Genomic DNA, 18,511 nt, shown 5'->3' with positions numbered 1-18,511 from the left:
TTCCACAGTGAATGAAAACCCAGTGTCCCGTACCAAACCTATTCACTAACCAGAGTCTGCAGTCTGACGCCACCACAGGTCTGAGCTAGAGAAGTCCTACAGTAAATCAGGATAAGATCAATAATAAATCTTGAATTAAGATTTAACAAGGATAAAATGCAGCACACACACACAAAAAAACAAGATGAATAAAAGCATAAAATATATACAGTTTATTTATTGTTCTTGGATCTGATCTGCTTGATTTAGAAACGGTGTCTTGGACGTTGCTAGAGTGAAAAGAAAGTGAAAAAAGCGGAGTTTATTCTTCCAGACTTAACCCTTTATGTACTGGATGTAAGTGCTGACCAATCGTTGGAGAGTATGGAAGAGAATACAACAGACCTAGCTTTGGTTTAAAGGCTTTACTTTTTGCTCAAGGTTTGGTGGCATTAAAGGTAATTTATTGGTTTTAATTGAGTATTTCTTGCAGTTTGTTCTGTACAAAATCTTGTATCCGTTCTCTGACGCTTCCGTCACATGTTTGGTTTACGTTCAGTTTTCTTAAACCCTATATGGAATATTTTCTCTTAGTATAAACTAGGAAAAGGATGAGCTTGACTACTTTGCCCTTTTTTTTTAATATTAAAATGACTATTTAAATAATAATGTCTTCTTTACTATTATTTAATTACACTTCACTAGTAAGAGGCTTCAGGACACATGCTTGCCAGACATAACCGTAACATGTGTATTAAAAGTGAAAATATTCCTGGCTAATTTCAAGGAATACTTTGGAAATTCACTTTTAAATCAAGAGTTGTACATACTTGATTTTCTGGAACTCCTGTGTTATCTTGACCTTTAAAGTATATACTTTATTTAATATTGTTTTGATTGTTTAAGCGCTTTGTGACCCTGGTCTGTAAAAGCGATATACAAGTACAAATTACTTACTTACTTACATAGAAAAACCGAGACGGTGCCAATACACATTTACATCCATGACTCTTGGTTTAAAAGAGACTCATTTTCAACGTGATACGAGAAAAAATCTCTGCTATAACAAATCATCATAAGCAGGACTTGAACTTGTCTTCCAACATATCTGGACACCGTCAGCCCGCAGGGATCAAATATGCTGCAGCGTGAACTGATTACTAGAGAGGCCTGCGTGGCACAAAGACATGGGCATATTTGTTGGGGCGAGCTGGAACAGTGCGGCTCTTTGTGGCCCCCCGTGTATTTATGAATGGTCAAGCTTCGGGGCGAAGCCGTCGAACAATGATGCTACACTGAAGAACTGATTTTCATGCTGGGAGGGGTGTTGGTGCTGCTTGTGCCGCTGATGGTCGTGATGGTGGTGGTGGTGGGCGGGGGGGCGCTGGGGGGGGGAAGGGGGGGGGCAGTGAATTCTCCACCGCTGGGGCTTGGTACTGAAAGTGGTGAGAGGTGGTGCTGGTGACGGCCCAGACGAAGGTCAGTGGACACTTCTCCTATAGGAGCTCTTGGACATTCGTTTACGCAAGGTTTGTTTTTTCCATATTTTTTCATCTCAAGTGGCGATAGTTTGAAAATCGTAGCTAAAGTCTCGGTTTTAGTTTTGATGCTTCATTTTACGGTCGATGCTGGAGGCATGTTGTGTTAACGGAGAGAAGTCCTGTGGCTCACCATCTGCTCGCTGTGAGGAGGATCGCCAGAGTCTCGGAGGTTGCCAGGTAGAAATCACGGAATTCAAATATTAGTTTATTTATCTGCTGTGGAGAACAAAATCTCAATATTTCCACATATTCTAACGCACTTTAGGGTCTTCGGATTGAAACTTATTAATAGCGTTTATACTCACTATATGCTTCAGTCTTCTAGGAAACGATCAAAGGAAAATAAATTACATAACGGAAATATTTTGATCAAATAATGAGCAAAATAATTATTGTTACTTTAAAAATAAAGTTGGCATTCTAAACTTGACATTTATTCATTGTTCTTTTTGGTCCATCCTTTAATGCATTGATTCTTTTTAAGTTCAGTTAAGAGACTTGAATAAATACATTAAAAAAAGGTAAATATTTTATTTATATAGAGAAGGTGGTAATTGATGTAGGCAACAGTTTTTTCATCTTATTTATTTATTTTTCTTGTTTATTAGACCTTTAATACAGAATTATAACTAGTTTAATTTGTTTATTAATTTAAGATAAGCCTTTGTCATACAAATGTATCTTTTCTGTCTGGATATAAGAAACGATTTCATAACGAAAGAAAAAAAGGATTTACACTCTTGGAAAATGAAGCTGACAAGAAAATCTTATCGAGACAAAAACTAAAAGATGTTAATTCAAGACATAATAGAAAATAAATTAGACTTTGAGTATAAAAGTAGAACAAAATTAGTAAATCAATGAGATTCCTTTTTGCCAAATAGACACAAAAAGTAACAAGAGATTTATTTAAATATGTTTTTCTTTTTGTTGAAGAATTTTATATTTTTAATGAATTTAAAAAAGTGCAAAAAAAAAATAGTGATGGGCTAATGAAGCTTCATGAAGCAGTGCCATGTCGTTTAGAGGTCAGTAGGTGGCGCCATCGTTTAAAAAAATAATGAAATGTTGTTCAATACAATTCAAAATAGCGCAGACACCGCCATCTAACTTTAATACATACGGTATATAAATATTTTTTATGAATTGCTTTTGGGGCCCGGACAGAGGCTATTACACGTCCACATGTGGCCCGCTGACCATCATTCATTCCACCTGTCACCCTCCTCTCAGAGAAAACAGCGAAAAGAAATAACGTATATAAAAAACAGCCAAAGTTCTGATCTCGAGCCAGAGACGTTAAGCCCACTCGTTTTTCTCAAACCGACAGCTGCGTGTCGTAAACATGATATTATTAGAAATCAAACACTTCTCTCTGATCAACTCAAACCCGGACAGTTGAGCCGAGCTTCAAGCCTAATGGTTCATTATTGTCATTTAGTATCGGCTGGTTGCGAGTGTGCACGTGAGCGAGTGGGATGCAGTCTTGCTTCAAGACCATCTGCTGCTTTTGAGTATTTTCGTCAGGGCTTTTTTTTTCCCGCCGGTCCAACGTGTGTCACCGGCACGCTGCAAAGTACAAGCTGTGAGCGGGTCTGTTCCGGAAAAAAAAAAAATTCCTCCAGCTTCTCCCCTTGAACAATAGCCAGTGTTCTGCACACAAGCTCTCCTTTCTTTTCCCCCGCCGTTCTGTCCCGAGCGAAGGCTCGTGCACAGAGACTCCACACAATGTAAACTTTCCTCTGGATGGATGTTTGTGCGGCTCTTGATGTTGTGTGAACGTTTCTGCCGGTGTAAAAAAAATGACTCATGAAAGGTGTCATGACCCGGTGGCGCATCTGTGATAGTTGGATGGCGTCCCCCCCCCCCCCCCCCGAGCGTGAGGCTACGATGACTTGTGGATACCGTGGTGTAATTACCGCAGAAGAGCTGTTTGCACAACTGTCGCTGGGATTATATTGTTATTCCTCTCAGTCGTCCCGCTCTCGAAACATTGCATCGACAAGAGGGCGATGTGAGTGGGGTCGGAAGGTCGCCGCTGCCCACACCCAGGGGTTGTGTTGGCGACTGTTCCGCTGACGTGCACGGCTGCTTATTCATGTCTCCGGGGCATCAGTGTGGTGATCTTCAGCTCTTTTGTTCAAACACAGATGGAGATTTCTCCCCTTAAAACCCAACAATGCTTGACTGTGGAGAGCCAAAGTGAGTCATAACAACGATGCATTTTTAGCATTATAACATTATTTTTTTAAATTCAAATAAACTATTATTATAGTCCTACATTTATTTTAATCCATACCACACGTGTCTGCCCCTACAACTCATTTAATGTGGCCCATCGGATCGTTGGCTCAAGATCTAAATAGATTCATGTTCATGTTGGTATGATGGCCCATGAAGTTACCAGTGTTTAACCCAACAAGGGTTAAGATAAGAAAAGGAACAGAAATGATGTCAACAATAATACACAGCTTTCAAATGATTGTAAAACGAATGTTGAAAGGCAAAAAAATTCAAAGGAGAGTTTTGTGAAGGATAAGAAACACAGAGATAATAACAACGTATCGACTTTCCAAGAAACAAATGACAGCATTACATTTAAAATGATACTTCATGTTTAGGACAGTTTTGTAGATACTGTATGAGGGGCACACATTGGTAAGAATCAGATGATACAATATATAGTGACACTGTAGTAACAAGGATATATTTATAGTATTGTCCAGTACTTGACTCTGGTGTTGCAGAATTTACAGACCACGTGACTCTAAACAAAGTCGTAACTGCTTTCATTTGTTTTGAAACCAAAATATGCCCAAACATCAGCTTGATTCCACTGTATCCTCTCGTCCTCAGTAACTACTGGGATCTTGTTGGATTTCATTGTTACTTTATCTGCGAAGGACATAATGATATCTAGTGACCAGAAGTTTAATTGCAACAAAAAATACAAACAATATGAGTATCATTTTATGTATATATTTATATATTAGTGTAGTGACGTATCCAATACTACTACTATAAAATGTAAACATTCAATAAGCAAGAGTATATGAGTATATGCTTTTTTACTCAATAATTACTGTGATATTTCATTTTTGTGCACTTTAACAACAACAAGCCAGAAGGGGAAACACTTTCAATCTCTAAAGCAAATAAAAAACAGCTTCTATGTAAGACATTTACCGTAGAGTCTGATGGTCTCACTGATAATTGTTTTTAAAAGGAGTTGAAGAATAAGGATATAATTTCCATTTGTCTGATTGTCCAGTACTCAAAGCTCTAGGTCAACTGTTTCACAACACGCATACTGATGGCAGTAGGCTGCGACGCAACTCACCATCAAGACTATTTAAGGGGTTATAGGGTCTTGCTCAGGGACACAATATCCAGATCCAAGTTACTATTGTGGACACTAATTATAATAAAATAATTCACAATAATTCAAATACACATAACCGGAGTTGGGATTGAACCAGACAATGATGCTTGAGAATTGTGATCTATAATTAAAAAAAACAAAACACAAATTAAGATGTTTTTGTGATTTAAATTATTATATCATTTTATAGATTTTATGTTTTAAAGCTTATTTTTCTCTTTTTTTTTATTATAATCAATTTAAGATACAAACCGTAAAGATTTTTCAAATTTCCATCTGGATTTTTTGAAGGATTTGTTACATCATTGGTTTGGAAAGTGTCCACATTGGTAAATCTTCATAATGTTAACGTTCGATAAGAATTTTCCATTAATATTTTTCCTCTTTTTCGTTACAACTTTTCACAGAAACAATTAGGAAAAGTCCCTTAAAGTTAGTGATGGGCTGATAAAGCTTCATGAAGCAGTGTCATGTTGTTCAGCGGTCACTAGGTGGTGCCATCAGTTTAAAAATGATGTGATGTTTCATAAGAACAATTGTTTAACGCCATCTAGTGGACTCTGAAATGTATGACACTGCTTCATGAAGCTTCATCAGACCATCACTACTTAAAGCTTCTACAACTAAACAACTAATTTGTCTATATTTAGTATATGACTTTTGCATCTTTTTTTGTATTTTAAGAACAAGGAAAACACGTTTTAAAAATCTATAGTAATATTATTAATGAATTGAATGTCAGTGACACTAATTTGAATCGTTTAAATACAGTAACAGTAGTAAAGACTATACTGTAAAGAGCACCATCTAGTGGGCTGTAAAATGAAGGACAATGCTTCGTCAGTCCATCACTAGCATTTAGCACAACTTTCAACAATAGATTTTTAGGGATTATTTTGTGAGTTTTACTTAAGTTTAGTCAACAAAGTTATGCTTCAATCCTGACTCTCTAGGAAAATACATGTTTTCATTTATGAGTCATCTGATGAACGTCTGCTTTCTTGCAATTGTTTGCGTTGACAAAGGAATTCCCTCACCCTCGCCCGACACACGCCATCCATGCTTATACATCACCGTCGACACTGACTCACCCCTCGACGATACAATGAGGCAGAAAAAAAAAGGTCGTCATCGCGGGGACAAGCGGTTCTTTGTGTCGTGGACTGTAAATGTAATCCGAGTGTCGCCCACGGACGTGTAACCACACATGGAAAAATGTTTGCTCTGATCGTGATTTTTACACTTCAAGTGGATCAAACATTAAAAGTTTCATTTACATTTCACGAGTCACTGGGTTCCACCTACACTCCGTATGTCGGCGCTGAGTCATCGAGGATCTGCTGCACAGATTCTTCCCTTGCCTCCTGGACAGCTGGAGCATCAAAACACTAGAATTTAAACCATTTTTATGTTTATGCCACGGATCACCATGAAGCCCGACTCGATAGGTACTGAAGCAGAAACGGGAATGCTGAGTGGGCTGATCCTAAAATGCCAACCAACCCACTGCCCACATGTTAACCCTGCTTCAGAATGACTGGCCCTCATGTTCATATCTCACATCAGTTTTATTTGTCTTCAGCAGCGGCATCCAGGAATCGAACCCGCTGAGAGAGAGTTGGTGCTGAGGCTGGTATGAGGCAAGTGTAAGAGTGTGTTCTGTGACTCTTTATCTGTTCCCCTCAATGAGGCCCTTGTTGGAGACGAGGCGGTCCTGCCCCCGGCAATACTCCCTGAAGTACCATCTTCAGGCCGACAGTCAGACTTTTCCAGGGTGTCCCTCATCTCTTCCTTTTCGTATCTTGGTCCGACTTTGATCCTTGAAGACAGAGAAGGGGTCAAGACATTTGAGCAGTCGAGGTCAAGGGGCCAAAAACAATGAGTACTATTTTCTTACATCATTGTTAAGATAAGATAAGGAACATATATAATAAATTACAGTTAAGTTTTCATTTCCTTACAATATGAATATATATTATATGCTCCTTATCGTTAACACTGGTATGTTTTAGGTCACCATATCAAATTACTTAAGCAATTAATCTCCTTTGATTTTGAGTTACGTTTGATGCACGTACTGAAAGACAAGGGTCTTTCTTTAGGGGCCACGATATCCACTTTGACCGCCAAAGAAAGATCCATACTTCAATAACAAAAAGAAAAAAACAACAACAAAAAAACCCAATATCAAAAGCCGCTAGTACAGATTTTAGAACTTTTTTAGATAATAGATTATTAGATTTTATATATATATATATATTCTGTTTTAAATTAATTCCTATACTTATAATAAAAAACTGATTTATATTTAAAAAGAACAAGAAAAAAAAGAATATAAATACATTTAATGCATGTGGCTCCCAGGTCACACTTTGCCCAAGTATAATGTAAGTCCAGGTATTAAATAAAAGGTTTAGGAATCACTGACTCTTTCCATTACAATAACTTTTCTCCATATTTGATCAAACCCCCTACCGTTTCTTATAAAATATTAGCCTTAACCAGAAATGACAGACATTTTATGCAATCTGAGGACTTAAAAAAGAAAAGAAAATCCCTCTCTCGACAATCGAGGCTAAAATTGGCTCCATATTCTCCGGGGGATGTTGGGACGTGTTAATCATGAAGCTCAAATGCACAATCCACACTCAGACTCGCCATCTGTACACACCGGCTGCTGCATCGTGACGCTCCTAACCCTGTTTCCCATCTTTTTCCTGCACAGATATTAGCTTTTTATTTTAATTTAATCACATCAAACCATTAAGGGAATCACGTTCTTATATTTGTTCTATATTCAACCATCACTTATTTGAAGCTATTTCATCAAGATTGTTTACATTTGAGTTGCAAACTAAAACTAAATCCCAATAACCCTTGATCATTTAACGTGCGATAAGATCAAAGTCCACGATGCGTCATAAATTCACTGGAGATGATGGCATGTGTGAGTTGAGTCTGGCTCGGTGTCAGATGTTCGCCAACACTGAGCGTCCTTCATTCAGTGACTGAGCGACAACAACAGGTGCTATGACGTGTCACTGCTTCTGCCATTTGCTGTGGGTGTGTGTGTGTGTGTGAGAGAGTGGGCTGCTAGTGATGACATCATAAGATGACGCCGATCTCACCAGCAGTTTTCTTCTTTCTCCAACAGAGAAGAGGCTTGTGGAGGTGTCAGGGTGTGAGTGAACACCCTCAGAGAAGCTGCTGATCAGTGTTTTTCCTGTAGTGCTACTTCCTGTTTGTCTCAGTGAAAATATTAAGGTATTTAAACTGTGCTTAAAGTCAAACGTCAGCTTTTCAAATTCAAGATATTCTCTGTGAATGCTAATTTACAGTTTTAAATGCATAAATAAAGGTCAATTTAATATATATTACCAATCTATTCTTTGTTTGTTTATTAGCTAATGTTAGTTAGCTAGTATGACAAAATCTTTTGACAAGTTTTCTATTTCTTTAAATATAAACTCTTTATTTAAACTGGCCCAATGCTCTTTAATCTAATTTAATTATATCATGAGTAAATATATTAGCGCGAAAGTAAAAATAAAGTAACAGAATCCCCGCCGCGGTCAATATAGCACTAGCTAACATCAGCTAATAAACAGAGCTAGCTAAAATTACTCTTTTCCCGTTCACATATCCAGACAAACTTCAAATTCATCTGCTGACATTTGACTCTGTTCTTGGGGCGGAAAAAAGCAATTTAATACAATCGAATAAACTATTTTCTCCTGTTTAAACCCATGACCTGAATTTCAAAGTAACTTCTCTTCAGCCAGCTCAGAGAATTTCATACTTGAATGTATTTTTATTATGTTTAGTTTAAAAGAAAATGTCCCACAATTGTGTCACTAGAAGTGTTAGAAAGTCTCTTAACTTAGTCACTTGTGCTGCTTGTTCACCCAGCTCGGGTAAAATCTAGCAAAAAATGGATGACATAACTTAACCACACACAGAGTACAATCTAATCGCCAAAATAAATAAGCACTTGTCAATCTGGTGACAAAATATTTCATTATTTATTCAACATTTTTGAAGAGCCAACCTCTTCGGTGGCTTTTAAAACAAAAAAATAATTGACACGAGCAAACAAATTGTTTTTAATCATGTAAGTTGCTTTAACTTATTTGATTGTAGGCTGTGTTATTTTCATTGTATCGTATGTCAAGAGGCATGTCTTGTCTCTTTGTCTGGTTTGGGAAGCTTTTTAACAAATATGACTTTTTTCCTTCTCAGCGGCAACCATGTTGAGGTTGACGATACTTTTCCCACTGCTGATGATCCTTAAAGGTACAGTTTATTTCAAGCCTTTATTTTATATTATTTTTAAAATATGTGTATTTCAACAAATACAATATCATTACGTCCAAAACGCTTAATTCTTTTGGCCTATTTTCTACTTGTATCTAAAGACTTGATTGTCAATGCAGATCTTTTTTTATCGTAAGGGACCAGAATATCTGAAACACAGGATAATTGATTGACACTTAAATGTTTTTTTTATCAATAAATAAAGCTCTTCTAGACTTTCCAATCAGTCTGGCTGCAGATCTGTCTTCTCAGGCCCTTCCACCTACTCTCTCAGACCGCTAGTCCAGAATTCCATCTTAGTTTGTTGTTACTTTTTTTTCCTTTCGTTCTGAATGTATGTCCATATTTTTGGTACAAGGTCTCGGAAAATTACATAATTTCTGTACTGGGACAGAGGCTTGAAGGAGAATATAGCTTTCTGCAAAGGGGCTTCTTTACATGTCTGTGGACAGACTTTCTGTTATTTTATGTAGCTTTTCCTTGTCAACATGTTGTTGTCTTATAAGGGATCCTACTGATTGACTGGATTAAAGTAGCCCATGACCTTTTGGCAGTCATAATGTAATGGATGATCAGTCAATTAACGTCAATTCTCATCAATCATCGTGCTTTAATCTCAGATGTCGGCTCCCAGTGGCACGTCTGGGTACCTCGGGACATCTCGGCAATGACCAACTCTTGTGTAGTCATCCCGTGCACCTTCATGTACCCGTCCGGGATCAGGCCGTACCGCGGCATCCATGGACTGTGGTATTTCGGCCAGCCGTACCCTCAACTGTTCCCCCCTGTAGTCTTCAAAACGCGGACGGACGTCGTGCACGAGAGCTACAAGGGTCGCACCAAACTCCTGGGCGACCTGCACCAGAGGAACTGCACTCTGCTCATCAATAACATCGGCGCCGAGCACTCCGGGAGGTATTACTTCCGCGCCGACCTCGGAGGAGCGAACATGTACACCTTCCCCGACTTCGCTGAGCTCAAAGTCCTCGGTAAGAGCTTCCCACCACATCCAACCCAAGCACATATTCATGATTATTGTCCTCAGAACAACCCAACATCGACGTTCCCGAGGAGATAGTGAGCGACGAGAGTCTGGAGTTGACTTGTTACGCTCCAGACAACTGTCCCGACATGACCCCGGAGATCCAGTGGATGTACACAGACTACCTGCCTGACCCGGAGTTTAGCAGCGACTACGTCGAAGAAGGAAACACAGCCGTGCTCTCTAACACGCTGACCTTCACCCCCAGGCCGATGCACAACGGACAGCTGCTGGGGTGCAGGGTCTTCTTCCAAAACACCTCCCAGGTTTATGAGAGACTCATCACTCTGGACATCAAGTGTGAGTATTACAACGGAGCCAAAGTAGTTAAAGTGAATTACAGCAGACATGGAAATTAGGGTATTAGATACATGGAGGCTTTTTAAGAAGGTGGATTAATAATGCTTAAAAAATAAAGTAATTACTTGACACTAAAAAGTTGAAGCTGAACAATATAAATGGAATCAAGAGGAATGAAATAGTTTGACGAAAAATAAATGTGTGTTGATCATGAAAAGTAAATTAAGGCTTCAAAGAATACAAAGATTATTTAATAAAAATAATAATATGGTAATTACACACTCATTCTTTGAGGAAATTTAAACTATTTTTTTTAATAATAAATGCCAGCATATTTTCATTAAAAGCATACAGATGTGTTATTATTTTATTATTACATAATATTGGACTTAGGTTCAAAATAATTAACATGAGCTTGGTTAAATAAAATCTGGATTTAATAACTAACTAACAACTATTTTCTTTTTTTAATTAACATTTTTTAAAGATTGAAAAATACTTACAAAAAAAAAATCGTCATCAATAGACGGTAACATATTTGGTTTTCTTGGTGAAATAAAACACTTATTTAGAAAAGAAAATGTCATTGAGTCGGTGAGATTTCAAAACAACAATCCAGGACCTTCATTTATTACATTTCATTTTTGTAACATTGTGTAATTAACAACTATATTATTGCATAATTTAAATTATAAAATACATATTTGATGATCATCTTTGAACAAAAAACTAAATAAATGTCCAAGTGTTTTATGCATAGAAACATCTAGAAAAGGTTCTTACCGTGGTCTTCTCTCCAGACCCTCCTCGCTCAGTTTGGGTGAACGTCTCCTCAGAGGTGATGGAGGGCGGCTCCGTGACTCTGCACTGTGAGGTGGACAGTAACCCCGTTTCCAAGATCCTCTGGATGTTCGGAGAAGAGGAGTTACTTTGGGACACAGCGGCCAACCTCACTCTCACTCTGGATGATGCCACGCCAGCCAACGAAGGACTTTATACTTGCGTGGCCGACAACCTGTACGGCGTCATGAACGCATCAGTCTTTCTCGCTGTCAAATGTGAGTCTCTTTAAAAAGAGTGAAGTAATCCAATATAGTTTGCTACTTTATTCTTACTTGTATTGTTTATGACTGTGACTTCTGCAACGGAATTCTTTCTTATAGCTCTTTTAACGTTGTTTTAGGGTTGCTTTATATGACAACTCAGAAGATATTGGATGGAATTAAACGTATTATCCGGGTTTAAAATCCCAGCTATCCTTTTTTGTGATGAATGTTTATTTAATTTGATCTTAAGCTGCATTGTAAGTTATATTGAACTATATTTATTTTAAAAATACGTACTGACTAAAGTAAATCACTGTTAACAATCCTAGACCTGCATTTATGCAACATTATCATCAACCATTATACTTTTTTATTTTTATTTTGAAAATCTAAAACCAGCATTTATCAACCCTACATACCTGACTTCATTGCAGACCCTCCACGTGAACCCACCGTCAACGAGTCCATGGTCGTCCAGGAGGGCTCGTCGCTGTACCTTCACTGCAGCACTCGGGGCAGCCCGGCACCAACCCTCACCTGGCTGAAAGACGGCGAGTTGGTGGGAACCATCACCGCGGACGAGCTGTCGGTGCTGACCATCGAAGACATCAAACCGCAGGGGGATGGAGTTTACCGCTGCCTGGCTGAAAACGAACACGGCCGAGCCAGCAGCTCTCTGAACATCACCGTGGAGTGTGAGTTCTTCCCTAGACATTTCGGAATAAGTCGACGTCGACTCTGAAGATACGTTTATCTAAAGAGCCAAGTCATACCAGAGTTATCTGAAGACACTTTAAAGTTCGTTCATATCTCACAGATGCTCCGGTTCTCCTCGACGAGTCCAAGTGTACGGTGGTGAGAGAAGGTGTCCAGTGTGTCTGCGTCGCTATGGGAAACCCTGAACCCACCGTCGAGTTCTACCTCCCGGACCTCAACGTCACCATCAACGAGACGGACAACCGCTACAGCTTCTACACGCACACGGACGGACACACGTCCACGGGCATGATCAAACTACGGGAGAAGGGGGAGCGAGTCAATAACGGCGGACCCGCGGTCAACGTCCACTGCAGCATTTCTAATGCGTATGGAAGACAGAGTGTCCCTATGGAGCTCCAGCAGGAGAGTAAGTGTTTTTTTAGTCATTCATTGTTCACATCTGTGAGGCCTCAAGACGATGCTGGGGTTGACGGTCAATAGGGGAATTAAAAGAACACTTATTTTCTGCAAATTGATTCTCTTAAAAAAAAGTATCTGAGTTTGCAGTTCTGTGAAAGCAGGATTTGGTTTTGAAGATGATGTTTCCTTGTTTGTTCCATCATCTGTGGCACTCAGATGAACAATGTTTCAGGCAATCTGTTCAAAAATGTACGGAAAAAAATCTCTTTCCCCCGTTTTTCATGGCAAAAATGATTGTCTTGGGTGGATTTTGGATCTTCTTCTTGGTTTATTGTATATCAAGCTCCATGTTTACAGTAGATGGATCCTATATTGATTCCCCAGAGGATACATTCTTTTTATCCACCAGCAATAACACATGCATCCATACAAGCATCCATAAATACATGTAAAGCAATCATACATAAGTACAATAAATACATATAAACATACAAAAATACATAATTCAAAAAGTTGCCAACAAAAAGTAAAAGTGCATGTCACGCATATGAGAAAGATCTGTTGTAACATCTTTTGGCAAGAGGAACAAAGGATGGCTAAAACGTTCCATTCTGCAGTGCATGGAGAGGAGCCTGTTGCTGCGGTTACTCTTCTGAGCAGCCATAGTGTCATGCAGAGGGTGTCGAGGGTTGACCTGCATAAGAGCCTTCACCCTTTTCTCCAGCTCTGTCCACATTTTTACCCATTACAGACTCACATTTCCTGATCAGCCTGTCTAGCCGGTTACTGTCTCTCTAGGTCCTGCCTCCGCCCCGACACACAACCCCAAAGAACACTGCACTAGCTAAGACAAACTGATGGAAATGGTGCACCATTTGACTGCTTACATCAAAAAAACCTCGGCCTCCTCAGGGAGAAGAGTCTGACCCTTCCTGTACATCGGCCACATTTGCCTGAGCCTGGGCTGACCATTCCAGTCTGTGATCCAGATAGACTCCAAGGTACTTGTACGGCTAGACCACAATGACCTGTCTATTTACTGTTGCTGGCTGATGAGAGGGACTCCTGCGATAGTCAATGATCATCTCCTTGGTCTTGGGCGTGTTAAGGATCAGACCATTTCTCTCGTTCCAGTCCAAAGCAGCCACCAAGTCCCTGTATTCTGCTTCATCCCCTCCCTTCACACGTGCCACAACCGCAGTATCATCATGAGACTTTTGTATATGGCATGTTAAAGTGTTGTGTACAAAGTCTGCTGTGTAAATTGGGACCGTACTTTTAGGTAGTTGTGGATCTAGTTTTTAAAAAATAGGATCCACTCCAATCTTCACCAGTTTCTGCCTCAGAAGGAATGGCTGAATGGTATTAAAAGCACAGAGAGTGGCCTTTTAAAATGAAAAAAAAAAAGTCCCTTATCATGATTATGTTTTGAAGTCGTTACTTTATAAAGTAAGAGCTCAATGCAGTGAACGTCTTTTACATGGTAAACAGGGGTTTGAGTCAAGGTTGAAAAAGATATGTTTCATTTCCTCTGTCAAGCCGTGTGATGGGATTAAAAGGGTGCTTGTGATGTGTACGAATTGTGTTGGGTAAGGACTGATAGGTTTAAGTGTATGTTTTTTGTCATTTCCCTTAGTAATATTAGTAACAAAGCCAAGACAACCGAACGTCATAAATTAATCTTACTACTTTGTCCTTTATGTGCAGAAAAATACATGATGGCTGTGATCGTAGGAACGATCGGCGGAGTAGCAGTCATAGCTTTCATCATCGCCGCAGTGAGATATGTCGGACAAAACAACAAGAAGTGAGTATGAGCGACTAATGGCGACCGTTGTAATCCAAGGAAACACTTAAGCCGAGCCATCCATTCTAAAACACGCCGATGCACATTAAGGATGATTGAAACCAATTTTTCAGATCTTCTGTTTGGAGCTGAACTAACTTAAGTTATGAAGCATCATCTCCCTCTCTGACCCTGCTTAGAAAAACCCTTTTTAATACCACATGACCTTCCATCCTCCAATTATATTTGGACCTCCAAAAACGGCAACCTCCCTTTGACAACCTCCCCTTCAAAGCGATTGTGAGCTCAGCAACTAAACCCATCAAATAACCCCCGACACCCACAGCCACAGTCGGACCACCACACCGAGCATGTTGTTTTAAAATGGATGCCCAGGCTTGGCGTGTCGCCCTGCGTTCGTGGCAATCAAGGCCGAGTCTGATCATGTGACTCCATCCTCAGAGAGAATGGCAACCCTAGGCACGACGTGGTTCTGGAAAACCCAGCTTTGTACTACAGCGCAGTCAAGAAGGACAAACAAAATCTGAGGAAGAAAGTGGTGAGACATGATAAGGGGAAATGATGTCATTCTCACATTGTATTGTGTGTAAAATACCGAGGCTCATACACTACTTGACCTCTGGGAATGAAAAAGAAAAAAAAATGCTTCAGGGAATCTCGTCAATAACATTCCAGACGCACCAACCTTGACACTTAAACACATTGTTTTCTCTTCCTTTCATCGCTTCTCTGCATTGTCTGTTTTTCTCTCCCCTAACTTTGACGCAGCTTAAGACAGAGCTGTTGGGCTCAAAGTTTAACTCCATTCTAGAGGAAACCACGGTAAGGTTCTCAACGAATCCCTATTAAAGTTCCGATCTCTGTAACTGGGTTTCCATTACCGTTTTCGTGAAATAAATCCATATTTCTTCCCTTTTGACTCAAACGTTCGCTAGCTAGTCAACTATTGCATTTCTTCCTCAAGTATGATCCCCAAAGGTTTTTTTCTGAATGAACTAGTTGCATGACTTGCTACGTTATTTCCTATCTCTGCACGTTTTGTTTTTTTTCTAGAAAGGGTAATAGAAACCCAGCTATTGTCGCAAGCATCCAGGTTTCATTGTAAGCTGGCCTACACGTCATGACCGTCTTTAGCATAAATGCTAACTGAAGCTTCTAACGGTAAAACATCTTGTCGGCTACAAATAACACCTTACATTCCTGGCATTGAAATGTCCTCTGGAAATGGATAAATAATGGATAACGTCTTACCAGGTTTGTTTTTCTTTTACCAGCTATTAACGGCTATTAAATTGCAGTCCGATTAGAATAGGGGTTTGTACTGTTGCTTCTCAGTAAGGGTCGTCAGACCACATGGACAGCAGACATTCCGTCTTATTGTCTCTTTCGACTTACTCCATAATTGTATTTAATTTGAAAAATCGATTAGATCAGCAGAGAACAGGCGGCAAATGCAAAAGTTAACAAGCAAATTTCCAAATCCTAGGCCATCGAGGACTGTTAGCTTTTAAGCTAACTTGAGCAGTTGCTAAACCACCTTTAGCTGTGGTGTAGAATTGTAGTTGTGATGCCACAAAGAATCAAGAATGGGCACCAGATCAGAAACATTTCAATGCCCGTCGTCAACCATGTACGTGTGTCGGCCGCCATCGATTCTCCGCACTGATGCGTCCTTCTGTCTTCAGGGAGAAGACGGGGATAATCAACCTGTGGGCTCTTTGGCAGGACTGGAGAGGCAAGAGTTGAATTATGCTGCTCTGGAGTTTATCGGTGCCAGGCCCAGGGAAGGGGTCTTCGGGAGGGGGGATGATGGCAGCAACTACTCAGAAATCAAAGCCAAATGAATCGCGATCCTTCCCTGATCCCTTGGCTAGGCGAGACGCAGTGGCAACCCAGTTCTCCCGCTTCATCTTCTGCTGCACAAAATCTATTGTAACGTTTTCACCACTTTCTCTTGTTGTTACTCATCTTGTCCACATCCCTGTGTTCAGTCAAGGGCCCTATACCTTTTGGGAAAAAGCCACTTCTTCAGGTCAGAACATGACCTACGGACAATGTAGAATTTTGCTACCAGAAACTGTAAATATTTCTAATTCATGCAATTTTAACCTGCTTTTTTATTATTTATTTTATTGATGTTTCCCACTCGTTCAAGATTCATCCAGTCATGCTTTTCATCTGTCTGATAATTGTTGCTGTGTCTGCTGCCTGTCAAAGTGTCAGGGCGGGGAAAACCGATTTTTTTATTTTGTTTTTATCCGTCTTCAGTCATCCCAACTTAGCAAGTTGATGAGAAATCATTGACGTTTTGTTCTGTTCCATCAATCGTGAGAAAAAGTTAATTTTTTCTCGTCAAAAAGATTTTGTCGTGCTAAGCTAAAGTTAGCGAGTCAATTAAAGCATTACATTTGAATTATTTTTATTTTTTTCAAATGTTCTACAATGTGTTAAATTCTCTAACTTTAATTGTAATAGTGCCACTCAACCACTTTAGCTACGAAGCTTGTTAGAGACGGCGTTGCAGTCATTTCCATATACTCTTAAGCACTGAACAGACATTAAAAAAGTTTACACAAAAATAAAACAGAAAAGTGCCAAGGGCCTTTTCCTCGTTTTGTAAGCAAAAGTGTGTTGTGGCAGCCGTGTACAAGTTTTTATGAAATTGCAATTCCACTATTCTAACCCTGGGGGGAGCCAAATACAAACATGTTCGAGCTTATGTAGCTCCGCTTTGAGGGCCTACAATCCCAACCTTTTTTGAATTCACTTATATCTGCATCTTTTCATTCGTTTTACTCTGCAAAAGTGAGGTTCAGTTTCCACAAACATCTTTTGAAGACGTTTGATGAACAACAAAAACATCAATGATTTCATCCTCTGTAGGAGAAAATAAATGTTACGGTCGTTCCATCATTTCATTTCCAGCATGTGTGAGCTACTGGGTTGATTTGTAAAAAAAAAGACAAAAAAAGAGCAAGCGTGCAACTGCAACTGAAGTGTTAAACCTGACAATGTTTTTGTGTGAGTGTGTGTTTCTATTCAAATAGTGCGTAAAAAGGGGCGACACTCTATGGTTTATTCTTGCATCACTGGTGAAGATAACTCTGCGTTTGACTGAAAATGATGCTGCCAAACCAGCGTTGCCGTCACCAAAAGACATTTGATGGACCTGTGATGTTACTTCACAGCTCACTAATAATCCCCTAACTCTCATGACGGTGTTGATAATATTTATTAATATTTTATATATGGAAAGGAAGTGAAATGTACAGCTGGTTATGGGAGTTACGACGGTAGTCACGTGTCTGAGTACAAAATAAAGATTTAATTCCTCCAGTCGACTTAAACGTTTATCTGCTTGAATACGTTGTAATTTTAAATAATAACTAATGTGCATTAGAGTGAACGTATGAACTCAAACAGACGGTTTATCTGCAAAACTTGTTCTTCACCGATCTGCTATAACATTATGACCACATGTGGGTGTAGTATTAAGTATTAAATAATTGACAATAGGGATGTCATTTGGATTGGTGGTCATTATGATTAGGCTCATCGGTGTGTAAAGTATATGGTTATTTGTTCATTTAAGTCATGGAAAGAGTTTTTTTTAAAAGCACAACTGGACCAATGTCTTTGACTTTAGATGATATCAATAATGCATTGATCAATATCATGTTGATACCGTTGAGTTGTTTTCACTCTTGCACAAACTCAATGACACTTTTATGTTCCATCACGTTCCAATTTGCATTATTTCATTGAATAAACAGAAGAAAAAGCCTCAAGATCTTTGTTCATTTTTTCTTATGAAAGTGTGTTGCTTTTGACTATTTTGAACATTTTAACCACAAATCTCATTGTACACAACGTTTTTGAAAATACTTAAGGACTGGTCATATTTTTACTTTTCATCTGAACAACTAATAGGATTAAAATATGTTTGTTTTTTTCCCCCAGAGTTTAAAAGAGGAACAAGTA

General features: G+C 39.2%; 1 protein-coding gene across 4 annotated transcripts; it reads left to right on the top strand.

Moving 5' to 3' along the window:
- The first annotated feature begins 1,375 nt into the window (after nucleotides 1–1,375).
- On the top strand, nucleotides 1,376–18,318 carry mag (myelin associated glycoprotein). Of its 4 annotated transcripts, none has more exons than XM_087812131.1 (13): nucleotides 1,379–1,508; nucleotides 6,485–6,542; nucleotides 8,057–8,166; nucleotides 9,142–9,195; nucleotides 9,837–10,205; nucleotides 10,262–10,558; nucleotides 11,359–11,616; nucleotides 12,039–12,299; nucleotides 12,422–12,730; nucleotides 14,431–14,530; nucleotides 14,972–15,068; nucleotides 15,299–15,352; nucleotides 16,216–18,318. In XM_087812131.1, exons 4-13 carry the CDS (start codon nucleotides 9,150–9,152, stop codon nucleotides 16,372–16,374), a joined length of 1,950 nt encoding a protein of 649 aa, XP_087668257.1. In that variant the 5' UTR covers nucleotides 1,379–1,508; nucleotides 6,485–6,542; nucleotides 8,057–8,166; nucleotides 9,142–9,149; the 3' UTR covers nucleotides 16,375–18,318. The 4 variants fall into 4 exon arrangements, with proteins under 4 accessions (XP_087668260.1, XP_087668259.1, XP_087668257.1 ...); XM_087812132.1 differs by having other exon boundaries at nucleotides 6,485–6,548; XM_087812133.1 differs by lacking the exon at nucleotides 15,299–15,352 and having other exon boundaries at nucleotides 1,377–1,508.
- Nucleotides 18,319–18,511: the final 193 nt, after the last annotated feature.

The sequence above is a fragment of the Callionymus lyra genome, chromosome 17 (genome assembly GCF_982586985.1).
Source record: "Callionymus lyra chromosome 17, fCalLyr1.hap1.1, whole genome shotgun sequence".
NCBI classification, from domain to species: Eukaryota; Metazoa; Chordata; class Actinopteri; order Syngnathiformes; family Callionymidae; genus Callionymus; species Callionymus lyra.
Note: the sequence above shows the minus strand (reverse complement) of the source record. Positions and strands in the feature narration are given on the sequence as shown.

Bases quoted from the DNA above. Each gene is read 5' to 3' on its own strand.
- mag (XM_087812131.1), top strand. From the start codon at position 9,150: ATGTTGAGGTTGACGATACTTTTCCCACTGCTGATGATCCTTAAAG. The intron at 10,206-10,261 runs GTAAGAGCTTCC...TATTGTCCTCAG, and splicing joins CGCTGAGCTCAAAGTCCTCG to AACAACCCAACATCGACGTT. The intron at 15,069-15,298 runs GTGAGACATGAT...ACTTTGACGCAG, and splicing joins AAAATCTGAGGAAGAAAGTG to CTTAAGACAGAGCTGTTGGG.